Source organism: Malus domestica, chromosome 17 (assembly GCF_042453785.1).
Source record: "Malus domestica chromosome 17, GDT2T_hap1".
Lineage (NCBI taxonomy): Eukaryota > Viridiplantae > Streptophyta > Magnoliopsida > Rosales > Rosaceae > Malus > Malus domestica.
This window is the reverse complement of record NC_091677.1, coordinates 13,914,739-13,930,740: the sequence shown is the minus strand read 5'-3', so window position 1 is coordinate 13,930,740 and position 16,002 is coordinate 13,914,739. Positions and strand designations below refer to the sequence as shown.

Genomic DNA, 16,002 nt, shown 5'->3' with positions numbered 1-16,002 from the left:
ATGGGCCAGACATTTTCAGAAATGATGAAGGAGAAATGAGGTCCAATAAATCTCTGAAGTACAAAAATAAGAGGAAAATTCCTACAAGCAATAACTCTTTGAACGTACTTCTTGCACACAATTGGTGCCCCTATAAAAGAAAGGGCAACATGGTCGTTGGTTCAAAAATCGAAAAGGCACCACTCTCCGGACTTCGAGAAATGGATTTTCCTGAGTAAAATCTATCGACAATCTCCACATGCAACATCAGCTCCTCAGGTACCACAAATAACTTTGCCAAAGATATCTGACAAAGTTTAGACACATAAATTTTGAAGGTCCAGCTACCCTACTATTACCCACAAAGGTAAAGCAACATCACCACAGCTTGATAACTGGAAAATCCCTATGTGTGTCAACCTTTGTACTCCATGGCAAGGCAAACTAGCAAAAATGCCCAACCTTTACTTACATTCGAGAAAACACTCCCAACAGGATTGCTTGCTCAAAAATCGAAGAGGCACCGCTCTCCGAATCTAGAGAGCCAGACTCCCAACAGGATTACTTGCTCAAAAATCGAAGAGGCACCGCTCACCGAATCTCGAGAGCCAAACTCCTAACAGGATTGCTTTCTCAAAAATCGAAGAGGCACCGCTTTCCAAATCTCGAAAACCAGACTCCCAACAGGATTGCTTTCTCAAAAATCAAAGAAGAACTGCTCTCTGAATCTCGAAAGCCAGATTCCCAACATGGTTGCTTTCTGAAAAATCAAAGAGGCACCGTTCTCCGAATCTCGAGAGCCAGATCCCCGACAAGATTGCTTGTTCGAAAATCGAAGAGGCACCGCTCTCCGAACTTCGAGAGCCAGATTTCCTTGGATAAAGCTTGTCTGCAATCTTCACACGCAACATCAGCTTTCCAGATACCACATACCGTTTTTTCAAAGTGCTCTAACAAAGTTAAAATACGTGAATCTTGCAGCTCCCACTACATTGCTATGACCGAGAAGGGTAAAGGAACAGCGTTACTACTCGCTGTTGGGACAATTCCTATATATGTCGACCTTCATCCTCCATAGCCAGGCAGACCTGCAAATAAAAAAAATGCTCAACTTTTCTTCACATCCAAGAGGACATTCTCAGCAGAGTCTCTCGAAATACTCAGCTTTTTTTCCTCCCGATAATACCTCTGCAAACAAGCTACACCAGAGCAAGAGTATCTCATATCATTAGGGTTAAAAGCAAGAGTATCACATATCATGCTTTTTCCCTATCTTTTCCTTTGCCCTTATTCTTACCTGCAAGACAAGGAGAAAGAAAGCAATCAGTCAGCACTTGGAATCAAGCTTCCAGTCAGGAACTGACTGCCTGGAACTCCTTACCTGATTACTTACCTGGCATTGCTCTCGAGTACTCATCTTTAACATCTTATGCTTCCAGAAAAGATACCACATATGTCTGAAGAACAGATAGGGCAAATGAAAAGGATACAAGGAAGCATGTGGAGACAAGCGAAACAGAACATGTGTCGATTCATCTATTACTTTGTTAACAGCAAAAGTATCTCATATCATCAAGGTCGAACGCACTCTTGATTTGATGGACTTATTTTGACTCTCAAATTCTTGAGTCGGCATTATACTCTGGAGGAAACCAAAAAACCCTCCAGCCCAGTTCAAGAATAAGCCTGTGGAAAGTTACTTCTTCAAAAGCAAAAGTATCTCATATCATCTCTTCTCCATGTCTTTTTCTTTGTCCTTGTTGATGTCTACAGAACAATGAGAAGGAGAACAATCAGCCGGAACACGAGATCAAACTTTTGATCTAAGATTGACTGCTTGGAACTCTGATTGCTTACTTTGTATGTCACCTCTTTCGGCATATCTCCTCGCTCAGAGACTTGGGGGACTCCTACTATAGGGTTTGTATCGCACTTGACCAAGCCCGAAACTACAAGTAAGCTTCAAGTGAAATTGATATATTACCTTGTGCATCTCCATCGGTTAAAGATACCACCCATGGATGAAGGAAAAGTACTTCCAGAGAAGATGCCACATCTACTTATGGGACAGATAAGGCAAGTGAAAACGATACCACACTTCAGTACTTAGAAGTTTCGTGATTACTCAGCGGCTTGGATCTTGCAAGTCCCCAACCGAGGAGCTTCCCTCACTCGGGAACTTAGGAGAGCACTATTTGTACCATACTTGACCAATCCCGAAACTACCAAGCACCGGTCAACATTATACCGTCAAGGACCCAGAAGAGTTTCCCTGCAACCAGGAAGCCAATCACAGCACAACACGTGTCAACACCAAGAGGCCAATCACAGGGCGACACGTGTCAACATCAAAGGCCAATCACAGCATGACACGTGTCAAGGCCAGAACAAAGCTAGAAACTCTCTTCTATAAAAGGAGATCATTTTCCCACAATAATCTCGAATGTCATTTGTACTAAATCATTCACTAGTACTCACTGAATGAGAGCTTGAACCTATGTACTTGTGTAAACCCTTCACAATTAATAAGAACTCCTCTACTCCGTGGACGTAGCCAATCTGGGTGAACCACGTACATCTTGTGTTTTCTTCCCTGTCTCTATCCATTTACATACTTATCCACACTAGTGATCGGAGCAATCTAGCGAAGGTCACAAACTTGACACTTTTTGGTGTACCAAAGTCCTCACCGATTTTGTGCATCAACAGATATGTTACTAGTTTCATCAGTGTATATATACTTGGTTTTTTTAATTTTCTTTAACTTCATTGTAATATACATGTTAGATTCAATATGAGGTTCTGAGATGTTTAGTTGTTCTTTTATCTTTAATTAATATGATAAATAAATAAATGGATATATGCCATCATTATTCGTTTTATGTATTTGTGGAAAAATATTTGTATGCTCTTATTTCAATTGTCTAGTTTCTGTAAATCGTTGAAAAATTATAGCATGCAAAGGGTTTCTAGTTATATGTATTTAACACTATTTCAAAGCCATCTCTCACGGTAACCGTGCAGAAAAAAGAAGTAAGAATTGAAACCATTCTTATTCTTTATTTCTTTGCGATTACTAAAACATGAGTATTACAATTATTTTGATTCTTATCATCTCATGTGTTTCTTAACATATATGAAATTGAAAAGAATGGTCCAAAGAGAGACTAACAATATGTTTGAACGAGGGAACTGAAATTAGAATTTGGATAAAAGTCAGAATTTATAAATTGACATGAACGAATTCCCTTGTTTAGATTCATAAACATAGAAATTTAGAATTTCAGCGTGGGAAAAAAACTTGGAATTTGGGACCTCCAATTCCTAAGTTTAAATTCCATGTAAATATGTGTCATTTCTCAATTTCTATGATAGAGAGTTTAAAAATAACAATTTTGTATTCAATTCCATTGTTCTTTTAGGTTAACCAAACAAAAATATTCACAAATTCTATAAAATAAAATCCCGTCATTTTAAAATTTCTTAAAGCATTTCCAAAGGAGATGTCAAATTTTGAACATAAAATTTGAATTTGACAACCTATGTGCCATTTTGACATCTTTCAAAAATTTTCTCTCCACCCGGTATATCAAATTAAATATTATTTTATTACACTATTTTCTTTTCCTTTTATTTTATTAAACTATTATTTTATGCCCCTTCTTTCTAGACCTCTCATATCATCTTTGTGGCGTTTTAAAACCCTAAGGGCACGTTTGTTTGACAGGATTCGCTGGGACTGGACTGGACTAGACTATAGTCCAGTGTTTGGTGGGTACCGGGATTAGCTTTAATGAGCTTAGGTGGGATTCGCTAGGACTAAGGGGGGGCTTAGCCGTTCTTCACGAGGGATCCCAAATTCGGGCGGACTCGTAAGCCAGAGAAACCGCGTCTTCCCACATCTCACATCCCACATCGTCCTCATCTCTGCGTCTGCCCTCGTCGTCGTCCTTGCCGTGCTCCCACATCGTCCTCACGCTCATCGTCGTCCTTGCATCTGGTCGCTGTCATCTGCCTCTAGTCGGTAAGCTTCGAATCTTCGATTTTTTTTCGTCGATTTGTGTGGATTTGTTTGTGATATTAACTGAGGTTTATTTGATTTTGTTGTTTTGGGTTTGAGAAATTCATAATATACAAGTGGATTTGCAATTGAACAAATTAGGGTTTTGTTATTTAGGTGAAATTGAGATTAGAATTTGGGGTTTTCATAAGATGAAATTGAGATTAGTCTCAGGTGTGTGCTCTCTGTGTGTGTGTTTGTGTGTACCGAAAAAAATTTGTCTGTGTGTTTGTGTGTGTGTGAGTGTGTTTGTGTGTGTGTGTGTATGTAATCTGTGTAACCTGTGTAATATCTGTGTGTGTGTGAGTTGTGTGTGTAAAATGTGTGTGTAATCTATTCGTGTGTGTGTGTGTAACCTGTGTTATTTGCAGTGTGTGTGTGTGAGTTGTGTGTGTAAAATGTGTGTGTAATATGTCCGTGTGTGTGTGTGTAATCTGTTTTTGTGTGTATGTGTGTGAGTTGTGTGTGTAAAATGTGTGTGTGAGTTGTGTGTGTAAAATGTGTGTGTGAGTGTGAGTGTGAGTGTAAGTGTTTGTGTGTGTGTGTGTGTGTGTTTGTGTGTGAGTGTGAGTGTAAGTGTGAGTGTGCGTGTAAGTGTGAGTGTGAGTGTGTGTGAGTGTGAGTGTGTGTGCAGTGTGTGTGTGTATGCAGTGTGTGTGTGTGTGTGCAGTGTGTGTGTGAGTGTGTATGCAGTTTGTGTGTGTGTGTGTGCAGTGTGTGTGTGAGTGTGTATGCAGTGTGTGTGTGTCTATGCAGTGTGTGCAGTGTGTGTGTGTCTATGTAGTGTGTGCAGTGTGTGTGTGTGTGTGTGGGCGCAGTGTGTGTGTGTGTGTGTATGTATGCAGTATGTATGCAGTGTGTGTGTGTGTGCAGTGTGTGTGTATGCAAGTATGTATGCAGTGTGTGTGTGTGAGTATAAAAACAGAGTGTGTGTGTGAGGGTAAGAGTGTGTTGCACTCTGTCCCCGTGTGTGTGTGTGTGTCACTGTGTTCAGTGTGTGAGTGTGAGTGTGTGTGAGTGTGAGTGTGTGTGCAGTGTGTGTGTGTATGTAGTGTGTGTGTGTGTGCAGTTTGTGTGTGTGTGCAGTTTGTGTGTGTATGCAGTGTGTGTGTGTGCAGTTTGTGTGTGTGTGCAATTTGTGTGTGTATGCAGTGTGTGTGTGCAGTTTGTGTGTGTGTGTATGTGTGTGTCCAGTGTGTGTGTGTGTGTGACTGTGTTCAGTGTGTGAGTGTGAGTGTGTGTGCAGTGTGTGTGTGTGTATGCAGTGTGTGTGTGTGCAGTTTGTGTGTGTGTGTGTATGTATGTAGTATGTATGCAGTGTGTGTGTGTATGTATGCAGTATGTATGCAGTGTGTGTGTAAGTGTGAGTGTGAGTGTGAGTGTGAGTGTGAGTGTGAGTGTAAGTGTGCAGTGTGTGTGTGTGTGTTTGTGTGTGAGTGTGAGTGTAAGTGTGAGTGTGAGTGTGTGTGAGTGTGAGTGTGTGTGCAGTGTGTGTGTGTATGCAGTGTGTGTGTGTGTGTGTGTGTGCAGTGTGTGTGTGAGTGTGTATGCAGTTTGTGTGTGTGTGTGCAGTGTGTGTGTGAGTGTGTATGCAGTGTGTGTGTGTCTATGCAGTGTGTGCAGTGTGTGTGTGTGCGCGCAGTGTGTGTGTGTGTATATATGCAGTATGTATGCAGTGTGTGTGTGTGTGTGCAGTGTGTGTGTGTGTGTGCAGTGTGTGTGTGTGTGTGCAGTGTGTGTGTGAGTGTGTATGCAGTTTGTGTGTGTGTGTGCAGTGTGTGTGTGAGTGTGTATGCAGTGTGTGTGTGTCTATGCAGTGTGTGCAGTGTGTGTGTGTCTATGCAGTGTGCAGTGTGTGTGTGTGTGCGCAGTGTGTGTGTGTGTGTATGTATGCAGTATGTATGCAGTGTGTGTGTGTGTGTGCAGTGTGTGTGTGTGTGCAGTGTGTGTGTGTGTGCAGTGTGTGTGTATGCAAGTATGTATGCAATGTGTGTGTGTGAGTATAAAAACAGAGTGTGTGTGTGAGGGTAAGAGTGTGTTGCACTCTGTCCCCGTGTGTGTGTGTGTGTCACTGTGTTCAGTGTGTGAGTGTGAGTGTGTGTGAGTGTGAGTGTGTGTGCAGTGTGTGTGTGTATGTAGTGTGTGTGTGTGTGCAGTTTGTGTGTGTGTGCAGTTTGTGTGTGTATGCAGTGTGTGTATGTGCAGTTTGTGTGTGTGTGCAATTTGTGTGTGTATGCAGTGTGTGTATGTGTGTGTCCAGTGTGTGTGTGTGTGTGACTGTGTTCAGTGTGTGAGTGTGAGTGTGAGTGTGTGTGCAGTGTGTGTGTGTGTATGCAGTGTGTGTGTGTGTGTGCAGTGTGTGTGTGAGTGTGTATGCAGTTTGTGTGTGTGTGTGCAGTGTGTATGCAGGGTGTGTGTGTAGTGTATGCAGTGTGTGTGTAAGTGTAGTGTATGTAGTGTGTGTGTGTGTGTGCAGTGTGTGAGTGTGAGTGTGTGTGTGTGCAGTGTGTATGCAGGGTGTGTGTGTAGTGTATGCAGTGTGTGTGTAAGTGTAGTGTATGTAGTGTGTGTGTGTTTGTGTACTGTGTGTGCAATGTGTATACAGTGTGTGTGTTTGTGTACTGTGTATGCAGTGTGTATGTATGCAGGGTGTATGCAGTGTGTGTATGTATGTATGCACTGTGTGTGTACTTGCAGGGTGTGTGTGTAGTGTATGCAGTGTGTGTGTGTAGTGTATGTAGTGTGTGTGTAGTGTATGCAGTGTATGTAGTGTGTGTATGTATGTACTGTGTTTGCAGTGTGTATGTATGCAGTGTGTGTGTAGTGTATGCAGTGTATGTATGTACTGTGTTTGCAGTGTGTATGTATGTACTGTGTATACAATGTGAATGTTTTGTATTGTGTGGGGTTGATGCTGAATTGCAATTTGTTGTGGTTGTTGGTTGCAGAGAAGAGGAGCATAAACGGAAGGCTAAGGCTAAGGCTACTGCATTACAGGTGTCCTTTAATTTCCCTTTTCACATGCAATGCCTAGCAATGATAGCAATCCTCATACTAGTGTTCTTAGACACATGTTTATAGATGTATAAGAGTAGAACATTTTGAATATGATGCTTCGGGTTAATGAAAACTTTTTTTTTTCAACGCCATATGTATATTTGTTGCCTCGGGTTAATGATTTAGTTAATTTGTTTTTTGTTTTTTTTTTTGTTTGGATAGATATGGATCGAAGGAAGCTTTTATTGATCTTATTGTTAGAGATGTCTTATTTGGAAACAATTTGTATTTGTACGATTCTTGTGGTGATGATGCTACGTGGCAAACAGAGACATGTTGAACGACCCACATTGACTAACCGTTCACTTATTAGACGAGAGATTAGTTTGTGTTATCTGAATGGTATAATAGGGAATACTGATACTGAATGTGTTAACGAATTGAGAATGGATAGAAGGACTTTTGGCATATTATGCGACTTACTTCGTCAAGATGGGAGGGTAAAAACTGATGGTTTGGTGTCTGTAGAGGAACAGGTGTGTATGACTTTACAAATATTAGCACATCATACTAAGAATCGTAGTGTTGGCGGTAGATTTTATAGGTCGGGAGAGACTATAAGTAGGTATTTCAATAGCGTATTGCAAGGAATTTTGCGATTACAAGGTTTCCTACTAAAAGTCCCACAGCCTGTGCCTATTGATTCTACAGATGCTAGGTGGCGATGTTTTAAGGTATGATGAGAAATATTTTTCATTTTCCTTAAGCTTTAACTCTTCATTCCCTTTGTATAAATTAACAAAAAGTTTTTTATTTTTTATTTTTAAGAATTGCTTGGGAGCATTGGATGGAACACACATTGATGTGCATGTACCTGAAATTGACAAACCAAGATACCGAACAAGAAAGGGTCGAGTCGCAACTAATGTGTTAGGTGTGTGTTCAGGAGATATGCAGTTCATATATGTGTTTCCGGGGTGGGAGGGTTCCGCATCAGACTCTAGAGTGCTACATGATGCAATTAGTAGGCCTAATGGTTTTAAGGTACCAGCGGGTAAGACTATTACTTAGTCTCAACTTTCTAAGTTAGGTTTAGTTCTGTTTGTCAACTACAAAACACTAATAAGGTTTGTTTTTTTTTTTCATTAGGTTGTTATTACCTTGTAGATGGTGGTTATACAAATGGTGAAGGATTCCTTGCACCCTATAGAGGAATACCTTATCATTTATCTGAATGGGAGGGACGAACACCTTCTAATAAGGAAGAATATTTTAACATGAAGCATTCTAAGGCAAGGAATGTAATTGAACGCTGTTTTGGCTTGCTAAAAGGAAGGTGGTCGATACTAAGGAGTCCATCTTTCTATCCGATAAGGACACAAGGTCGAATAATTACCGCTTGTTGCCTACTACACAATCTTATTAGGCAAGAGATGTCAGTAGATCCAATGGAGAATTTGCCAATAATAGAAGATGGACAAAATACAGAAGAAGGTGAATATGTTGGTAGTGTTCAATCATCGGACCAGTGGACTGCAATGAGGAATGATATGGCTGAGGAAATGTATAATGAGTGGAGAGCAATTAGGAACCAGCAACCGAACTAGCTATATGTTTTAATGATAACATTTTATTTTAGTATTCCTTTTTATCATGCATTTGTTAGATATTAGCACAATGATTGGATGGTATGCAAATTAATTGGATATTATGCAAGTTGATTGGATATTATGCAAGTTGATTGGATATTATGCAAATTGATTATTTGTATGGTATTTTCCTTCATTAAAATATTTTTTGTTTAGGTATGGATAACGAAAATATTTTGAATGCTACTCAAGAGCCAAAAGGAAGAAGGCGTAAATGGGAAGCATTTGAGGAAGAAGTATTACTAGGAGTTCTTGAGGATTTTGTTGCTCGGAAGCAACGGTGTGACACCGGTGCTTTCAAACAAGGTACTTTGGTTGAAATAGCAAAAGCTGTCAATGTTTTATGTCCTCATTCAAATATAAAGGCAAATCCACATATTGAGTCCAAGTTGAAGAAATGGAAAAAAACATATAGTATGGTCGTTGACATGATAAACACAAGTGGATTTGCATGGAATGATGTCAAAAAGTGCGTTGAAGTTGACAGTGATGACGCATGGCAAACTTATGTGCAGGTTCATATCCTATTTTATTTATGCATTAGTTATATTCTTGCTCCTATATTTGTTACGCATGCTAAATTTTAGTTTTGCTATGTTGATATAATCTTAGAGAAATAAAGAAGCCGATGGATGGAGAAGCAAACCTTTTCCACTGTTTGATAGATTTGCATATATATTTGGAAAAGATCGGGCTACGGGTAATGTAGCCGAAACCCCTGCTCAAATGGTGGAGGAACAAAGTCATGATCATGTTGGTGAAAGTGATATTGGAGGTGATAATTTTGTTTCTTCAATGAACCAACAAAGCCAACAAAGCACCCCATCTGAAAATAGCCAAAGAAAGAGGAAAAGAGCTGTGGGAAGTTCAAGTGATGGAACCGAGGCAATTATCAGTGGACTGAAAGATTTTTATGTTGAAAGTGGGAAGAGGATGCAAATGGTAACTGAAGCTTTAGTTCAAGGTACTGCAGATCATACTGACATAGCTAATGAACTTGAAGCAATGGGTCTCTCTCCTATGGATCAAATTGATGCATTGTCTCTTATTTTGGATAAACCAAAAAATGTGGGAGTGTTCAGGGCAATCAAACCGGAACTCAAGAAAGTGTTCGTCCAAAGACTTTTAAGAGACAACGCAAGCGGATGAGGATTTTGGCTAATGTTAACATGGATGTATTTTATTAACGTTAACATGGATGTATTTTATTAATCATACAGTCTTATGTTATGACTTATAACTTAGCTTTGCACTAGTATTTTGGCTTATGTTAACTAGCCATTTTGTAAATTATGGAGATCTATTTTGGCTAATGTTAACTAATGTTAACTAGGATTTTCTAAATTATGGAGATCTTATGTACTTGTATTTGTTGAAGTTGCATGTATTGGCCACTATTATTTTTCTTCTGTTGGGTGATAGAGTTTAAATCAAGCTACATTTGCAAATTAAACCCAATTCTATTAGCAGGTAATAGAAACAAAACAATTGTCAATTTTTTTTAAGATTCATAATATACATGGCAAAAATATGCTCCAATTAACCCATATCATGAGATTTGTAGCATTACTCTATTACACAATGACAAAAATTTGTAGTCCTAGTCTAAGCAAACACAAATCTGGTGAACAGTACTGTTTTTCTTATCCTGCTTCTTAGTCTGAGACTGCACCAAACGCTTCACTAAGTTAGTCCAGCTTAGTCCAGTCTAAGCCAGTCCAGCTTAGTCCCGGCAGCTAGTCCAGTCCGAGACAGTCCGGCGCAACAAACGCACCCTAAAACTCACCATCCCAAGAGGTCCAATCTCTCTCCCTGCTAACCTCTCACTAAAGCCAGTCCTTCTACTGCTCACTCATGGCTGGAACTAAGGACCAAGGCGAACCCACATTTCCAGCGAAGCTCAAACCCGATCTCAGCTGCGGCGACCAACCTGACTGCCCCAACAAAACCCAGAAGCTTGAAGTTCCCGATAACAATTGTTGTATATCTGATTTGGCTTCTCAGGGGACCAAGAGGTTCGATCTCAGCTGCAGCAACCAGCCCGACTGCCCTAACAAAACCCAAAAGCTTGAAGTTCTCGATAACAATTGTTGTAAATCTGATAAACAAATTAATAAAAAAAATATTTGATGCTGCTGTCAAATTTGACAGTAAGGGGTAGAGTTGTTATTTCATGTCATTCCATATTAGATTTGACTTCTCGGTTGGAAAACATTGCAGCTGTCTTTTTTTACTGTTATTGCTGATTTGGACATTTTGACATCTCCTTTGGAGATGCTCTTAGTAATTTAAAATTTCTTCATCCAAATATAATGTAAATATTGGTTCCACCTTGAAATTCTGTAATCCAATTCCTACAAAATAAGGATCAAAATGAGAGAACTAGTAAGTCACCCCATTCTGTTATCATTCCCCTATTCATGATTGTCCTCATTCTAAATAAGTAAACATGTTTCCCTTTCTACTACGCCTAGTATTATTACTCTTATAAATGAAAGATCTTACATTCAAATCTTATAAATCGTGAATTTGATATCAAATTATTATTACGCGGCTTATGCTTTCTCGTTAGGCTGGAAATTTTAAGTATGGTACCTATAACATACGAAGCAAACTCCTACGATAGGTCACAAGAGGACACACTTTTTTGGTGTGGAGATTTGAACCCCAAAACTGCACCGTATCTTGTTTGGAAACTCTTTGAATCTTACAAGTTAAAACGGCTCCCACTCCAACAAGGGACTGGATTCGGTGGGAGTTTCGGTGACTCTAATCCAACTATCTTCGGTAAGCTCTCTCTTCCCTACAATTACAGACTGCAAATTCTAAATCCATTCAAATTTATCGGAAATGGGTTTTATTTTTCTGTATCGTTTTTGTTTCTCATAGTTCATACTTGTGGATTTATGGATGCTGGACGGGTTTTTCTCAGGCAAAACCCAGCAAATGTAAAATGGGGTTTCATGGGTTTTGTTTATTGGGTAAACTACGTAAATGGGTTGCTGTAATTTTTTTATTATATTGGATTTTAAGTAGAATTTTGTTGTTTTGAACTGCAGAGATCAAGGAATTGTTGTAATCAGAAACTAAACTTCAAACCGGTATAATTATGCAGCTACTGTTTTCTTTTTCTTTTTTTCCGACAAACGATAGTTTTAGTGGGTTAAATTGTTGAATGTTAGGTTGGGAGGGTGATCGGTAGGGATCGAACCCACACTAGGGTGCATAGGCATTATGCAACTACTTAATGCTCCAGTTTTAGGCAACTTTGGAAAACTAAATATTCCTAACTAAAGAGTTTTCGATTTCGTTGGTTACATCTGATTGTTCAGAGTTTATACTATTTAATTCATAAATTTCTGGATTCTTATAATTTTGGAAATCATTCGGACAATTCATGTGCGGTGGAAATTCAAATGTGCATCTACCCTGTTTTGAGATGTAGTACTTGTATATGAGATTTGGGTTTAGGTGGGAATGTGGATGTGATCTGTGTGTGTATGTAAATGAAATATGATAAGTTATATGATATGAATTTGGTGCACATAGATTCTGGAACTTTGCGTTTGACTCTGTAAATTCTGTTTGGGTATCCCAACTTGTCTATATGGTGTTTGAGATAATGTCCCACTTAAGTATTGAGACCCTTTATAGCCTATTTTTGTCGTAATGAGTTCACTCCTAATCTTGAGATGATTTGTTAAATATATGTGCATATGCATTATGGGGACATCTTGGGAGCAGCCTCTCCATAAATGGGGGTAAGGCTAGCCGACATTCACCTCTCCCAGACCCTGCGTAAAGCGGGAGCCTTGTGCACTGGGTACGACCTTTTTTTATGCATTATGGGGACATCACTATATACATACCGAACTACTTCTCAAGTATTAGAGCCCCCACAGTAAATCCCATCATGTTTAGGTTTTAGCCAAACAAATCACTTTAAAATATCTCTACACTTAAATCTCATCGTGAAGTTCTTTGGTACTTCATCCAAGCATACTGTTTATGTTGGAAAACAAAGGGACATTTTATACACAATGGAACTCCAATCACACTGGTCAAGAGTGTTTCTTCTCGCTCGTTATACTGTTTCTGTATTATTACTTGCTGAAATTTCTACATCATTTGGCTTTTTTGTTAATGTAGAAACTTTGTGGAAAGAGAAATGTCCAGGTTTCGAGGGATATTGCAAGCTTCCTTAAATGCAACCAAGAAAGGTATTGTTGCCATCTGTTTCTTTGTTCTCCATCTCCTGCCATGATACAGTAGAGACTCTCATGTATATGAAATTTGTGTAACTGCCTTACCTTCCATAAAATTGGTCCCTCTGCTTATTTCTTTTTGTCCTGGGGAGTGAAATGCGTTGATTTGTTTATACTTACATTATTACATATAATTCTAGAAAGTTGGAGAATATAAAATATGTCACCTACCATGTTCGATTATATTTAAGATCATGATTAATGCCTTAATGGTACATTAACACTTTAACACCAAAAGAATTATGATGGCCAAGCATTTCCGCATTTGTGTTCCTTTAGTTATATGGGTAAAGTCTAATTGTTTTCATATCAGTAAATGAGTACAGATGCTTGGCCTTTCGACATTGATAGATGAAGTTATGAAACTTGTGTGAAGTTATCAATATCGAAACAATTTATTTGACTTAACATTATCCTGGTTTCGTACATCGAATGACAATTTTAGCACTTACATGGAACGTTGAAGACCTGGTGCCTCCAACTGAGAGATTTATTTTCAATTTCAATTCGAAGGACGAGCTCAAGAAGTGGCATCTATATTCTGACTCTGAATATGGAGGTATCGATGTACATAATTTTGATGTTTCCCTTTATGAATATATAGGAAAATTCTAAGCAGTTGGGAATTATGCTTAGCTATTTAGTCTCCTTGCATATGATTGCAGTTATGATGTATAGTGGAGTTTTTCCGTGTATGAACTTTTATTTGTATCAGTTGATGGAATTGTAGCTTCCTCTCATATAAATTGTTGTATTGATTTCACCGCTTTTTTTGTTCACATTCATTTTGGATGTACAGTTGTTGAGATTCTAGTGTACTATCATCACCTATTTCTTTTGCAGGGTTGTCCTCGGCATCTTTAGAGATCCCAGATAATGAAAATGGACCCACTGGTAATGGATAGTGCATACCAAATATTTTCTATAGCTAGCAGCTACTGATTTAAGCTATTTTTCCTGTAAACATAACCTTTCAAACATGGAAAAGTTAAGCAAGATCTTTCAAGAAATGAAGAGCATGAAACTGCGAATTAATATCAGATAAGAGTAATCATTGCACTAACTTCTGGAATTGCAAAGTTTATGAATCCATGTTATGCTACTAGCTTACCAGCTCTCATGATATTTACTGTTACCAATATCTGATATGCACTTACCTTCTGAAACAATTCTCCTTTAAATTTTTAGGAATTTTCTCGGGTAACCTTTCGTTGGATTTCATTGAGGGTGCAAAACTGAAGATAAACAGGAGCGGTTTTTGTGGAATGCGGTCCAAAAAGGTGAGCTGTGAACAGTATACCAACATTATAGGTATACAGACAAGAAATGAAGACTGAAGAGTTTTGCTAATGATATTTGAAATATTACTATTCTGTAGATGTTCCTGTAGATGTTCCATACGGTGTCAAATTATTAGCTAAGTCACAGTAAATTGTTGTTTGTTGATTTTAATTTCGTGCATGCATGTGTTTTATTGTGGTTTTTCTTCACTTTTGATGAGTGAAGATCTTTGGTTTCCAGTTTTTTACTCCCTTGGACGTGAAAAAATTGTTACACATATGTGCAATGACGATAATGCAAATTTTGGGTTCAAGCTTACATCATAATGATATAGATAGAGTCCACCAACGACAGGTTTTAGTAGGCACCATTTCAATATTTATTTGTGTCTTCTGCAGTTTGACGGCTTCATTGATTTGGACCCATACGATACCATAGCACTGAAAGTTAAGGGAGATGGAAGGTGCTACATATCTACAGTGAGTATTTTCGAGGAATTGGAATGTAAGACAAGTAAATCCATACTTCTTTGTTTGTCATTTTCTAACTGATGTGGTTCTTGCATATGTAGATCTATACAGAAAATTGGGTAAATTCGCCTGGGCAAGAAGAAGATAATTCGTGGCAGGCTTTTGTCTTTGTACCAAAAGACAACTGGTACATTGCAAAGGCAAGTTCTACTTACCTCAACCTTTGGTGATTAGAAACGTGATATGATGGACCCGGCCCTCTTAGGGAGCCATGAATTTCATGTTTCTTGGGTTTGTCTTTTGAGATCCCAAAGACACATGAAATTCAAACCCGAAAAACATGAAATTCAATTTATCTTAGGGTACCATTCAATTCCTATATGATAACACCAGGAAAGGAAACTCCAAAAACACTGAACTAGTTTTCCATTTGTCAGTGCATCTATAAATTTGTTCCAATGGTAGAAACAGTTCAATTGCGTTCTGCTGATTACGTTTGATGTTTCAGATTCCTCTTGCTCGGTATCTACCAACATGGAGAGGAAATGTTATAGATGCAGAAATGGAAATGAATCCTTCTCGCGTCGTTGGGATGTCTCTATCGGTCAATGCAGAAGGTGGTCTCCCAGGTGCTAGAACCGGAGCGGGTGATTTCAAGCTCGAAATTGATTGGATCAAGGCTTTACGAACATAATGAGCTTGTAAAATATTTGGAGTAGGAAATTGAGTTGTATCCAAGTTTTGTTTTTATGGTAACTAAGTATTTAAAGTCTTTTTGTTTCACTGCTCCAATTGATTATTCCATCTTTACTTGCATCATGAACATAGAATGTACAAGAAATTTTCCTCTTTTCTTGTAGAAAGTAAAGATCAAAACATGCAGCATTGGTCTATACCGTTAACTTTCGTCAAGAATTATGTTAGAGTGAAATTGCAAAGACTAAACTAAAACAAAAGTCAAATTTCACGGACCAATTTAAACTATGGGAAAAGTTCAGGGACCAAACCTAAAACTAGAGTGAAATTTCACGATCAATCGTGGGTTCTGTGCTCTGCAACGTAATCAATGGGCCGGGTTTTGTTAAATTTAGATATCTCAAGTAACGAATTATTAGTTCAAAGAATAAGTCTAAACTTCGGTTAGATTTTAGAGATCAATTTAATTTTGCTAGAAATCTACAAGAAAACTACTTTTAATGTGAATCCTAGAGCATTTCCAATGCACATGAGACTTGAAACTCATTTTTGAGTTTTTAGGTAAAGTGAGACCCAATTTTGGTTCCATTATGAGATTCTGGCCT

At 38.6% G+C, this 16,002-nt stretch overlaps 2 protein-coding genes across 9 annotated transcripts; both read left to right on the top strand.

The window, feature by feature from the left end:
* Positions 1-3,680: 3,680 nt before the first annotated feature.
* LOC114825793 (protein ANTAGONIST OF LIKE HETEROCHROMATIN PROTEIN 1-like) lies at positions 3,681-10,029 on the top strand. 2 transcript variants are annotated; one of them, XM_070817023.1, is made up of 5 exons: positions 3,681-4,003; positions 6,988-7,036; positions 7,259-7,770; positions 7,865-8,090; positions 8,186-8,793. In XM_070817023.1, exons 3-5 carry the CDS (start codon positions 7,261-7,263, stop codon positions 8,641-8,643), a joined length of 1,194 nt encoding a protein of 397 aa, XP_070673124.1. In that variant the 5' UTR covers positions 3,681-4,003; positions 6,988-7,036; positions 7,259-7,260; the 3' UTR covers positions 8,644-8,793. The 2 variants fall into 2 exon arrangements, with proteins under 2 accessions (XP_070673124.1, XP_070673125.1); XM_070817024.1 differs by lacking the exons at positions 7,259-7,770; positions 7,865-8,090; positions 8,186-8,793 and adding exons at positions 8,842-9,200; positions 9,298-10,029.
* Positions 10,030-11,205: 1,176 nt separating this feature from the next.
* LOC103405324 (probable complex I intermediate-associated protein 30) lies at positions 11,206-15,473 on the top strand. 7 transcript variants are annotated; one of them, XM_008344290.4, is made up of 9 exons: positions 11,206-11,472; positions 11,745-11,786; positions 12,835-12,905; positions 13,396-13,509; positions 13,794-13,844; positions 14,139-14,230; positions 14,630-14,710; positions 14,803-14,901; positions 15,210-15,473. In XM_008344290.4, exons 3-9 carry the CDS (start codon positions 12,854-12,856, stop codon positions 15,393-15,395), a joined length of 675 nt encoding a protein of 224 aa, XP_008342512.1. In that variant the 5' UTR covers positions 11,206-11,472; positions 11,745-11,786; positions 12,835-12,853; the 3' UTR covers positions 15,396-15,473. The 7 variants fall into 7 exon arrangements, with proteins under 7 accessions (XP_008342512.1, XP_028953604.1, XP_028953605.1 ...); XM_008344291.4 differs by having other exon boundaries at positions 11,322-11,472; positions 13,417-13,509; XM_070817022.1 differs by lacking the exon at positions 11,206-11,472 and adding an exon at positions 11,538-11,633.
* Positions 15,474-16,002: the final 529 nt, after the last annotated feature.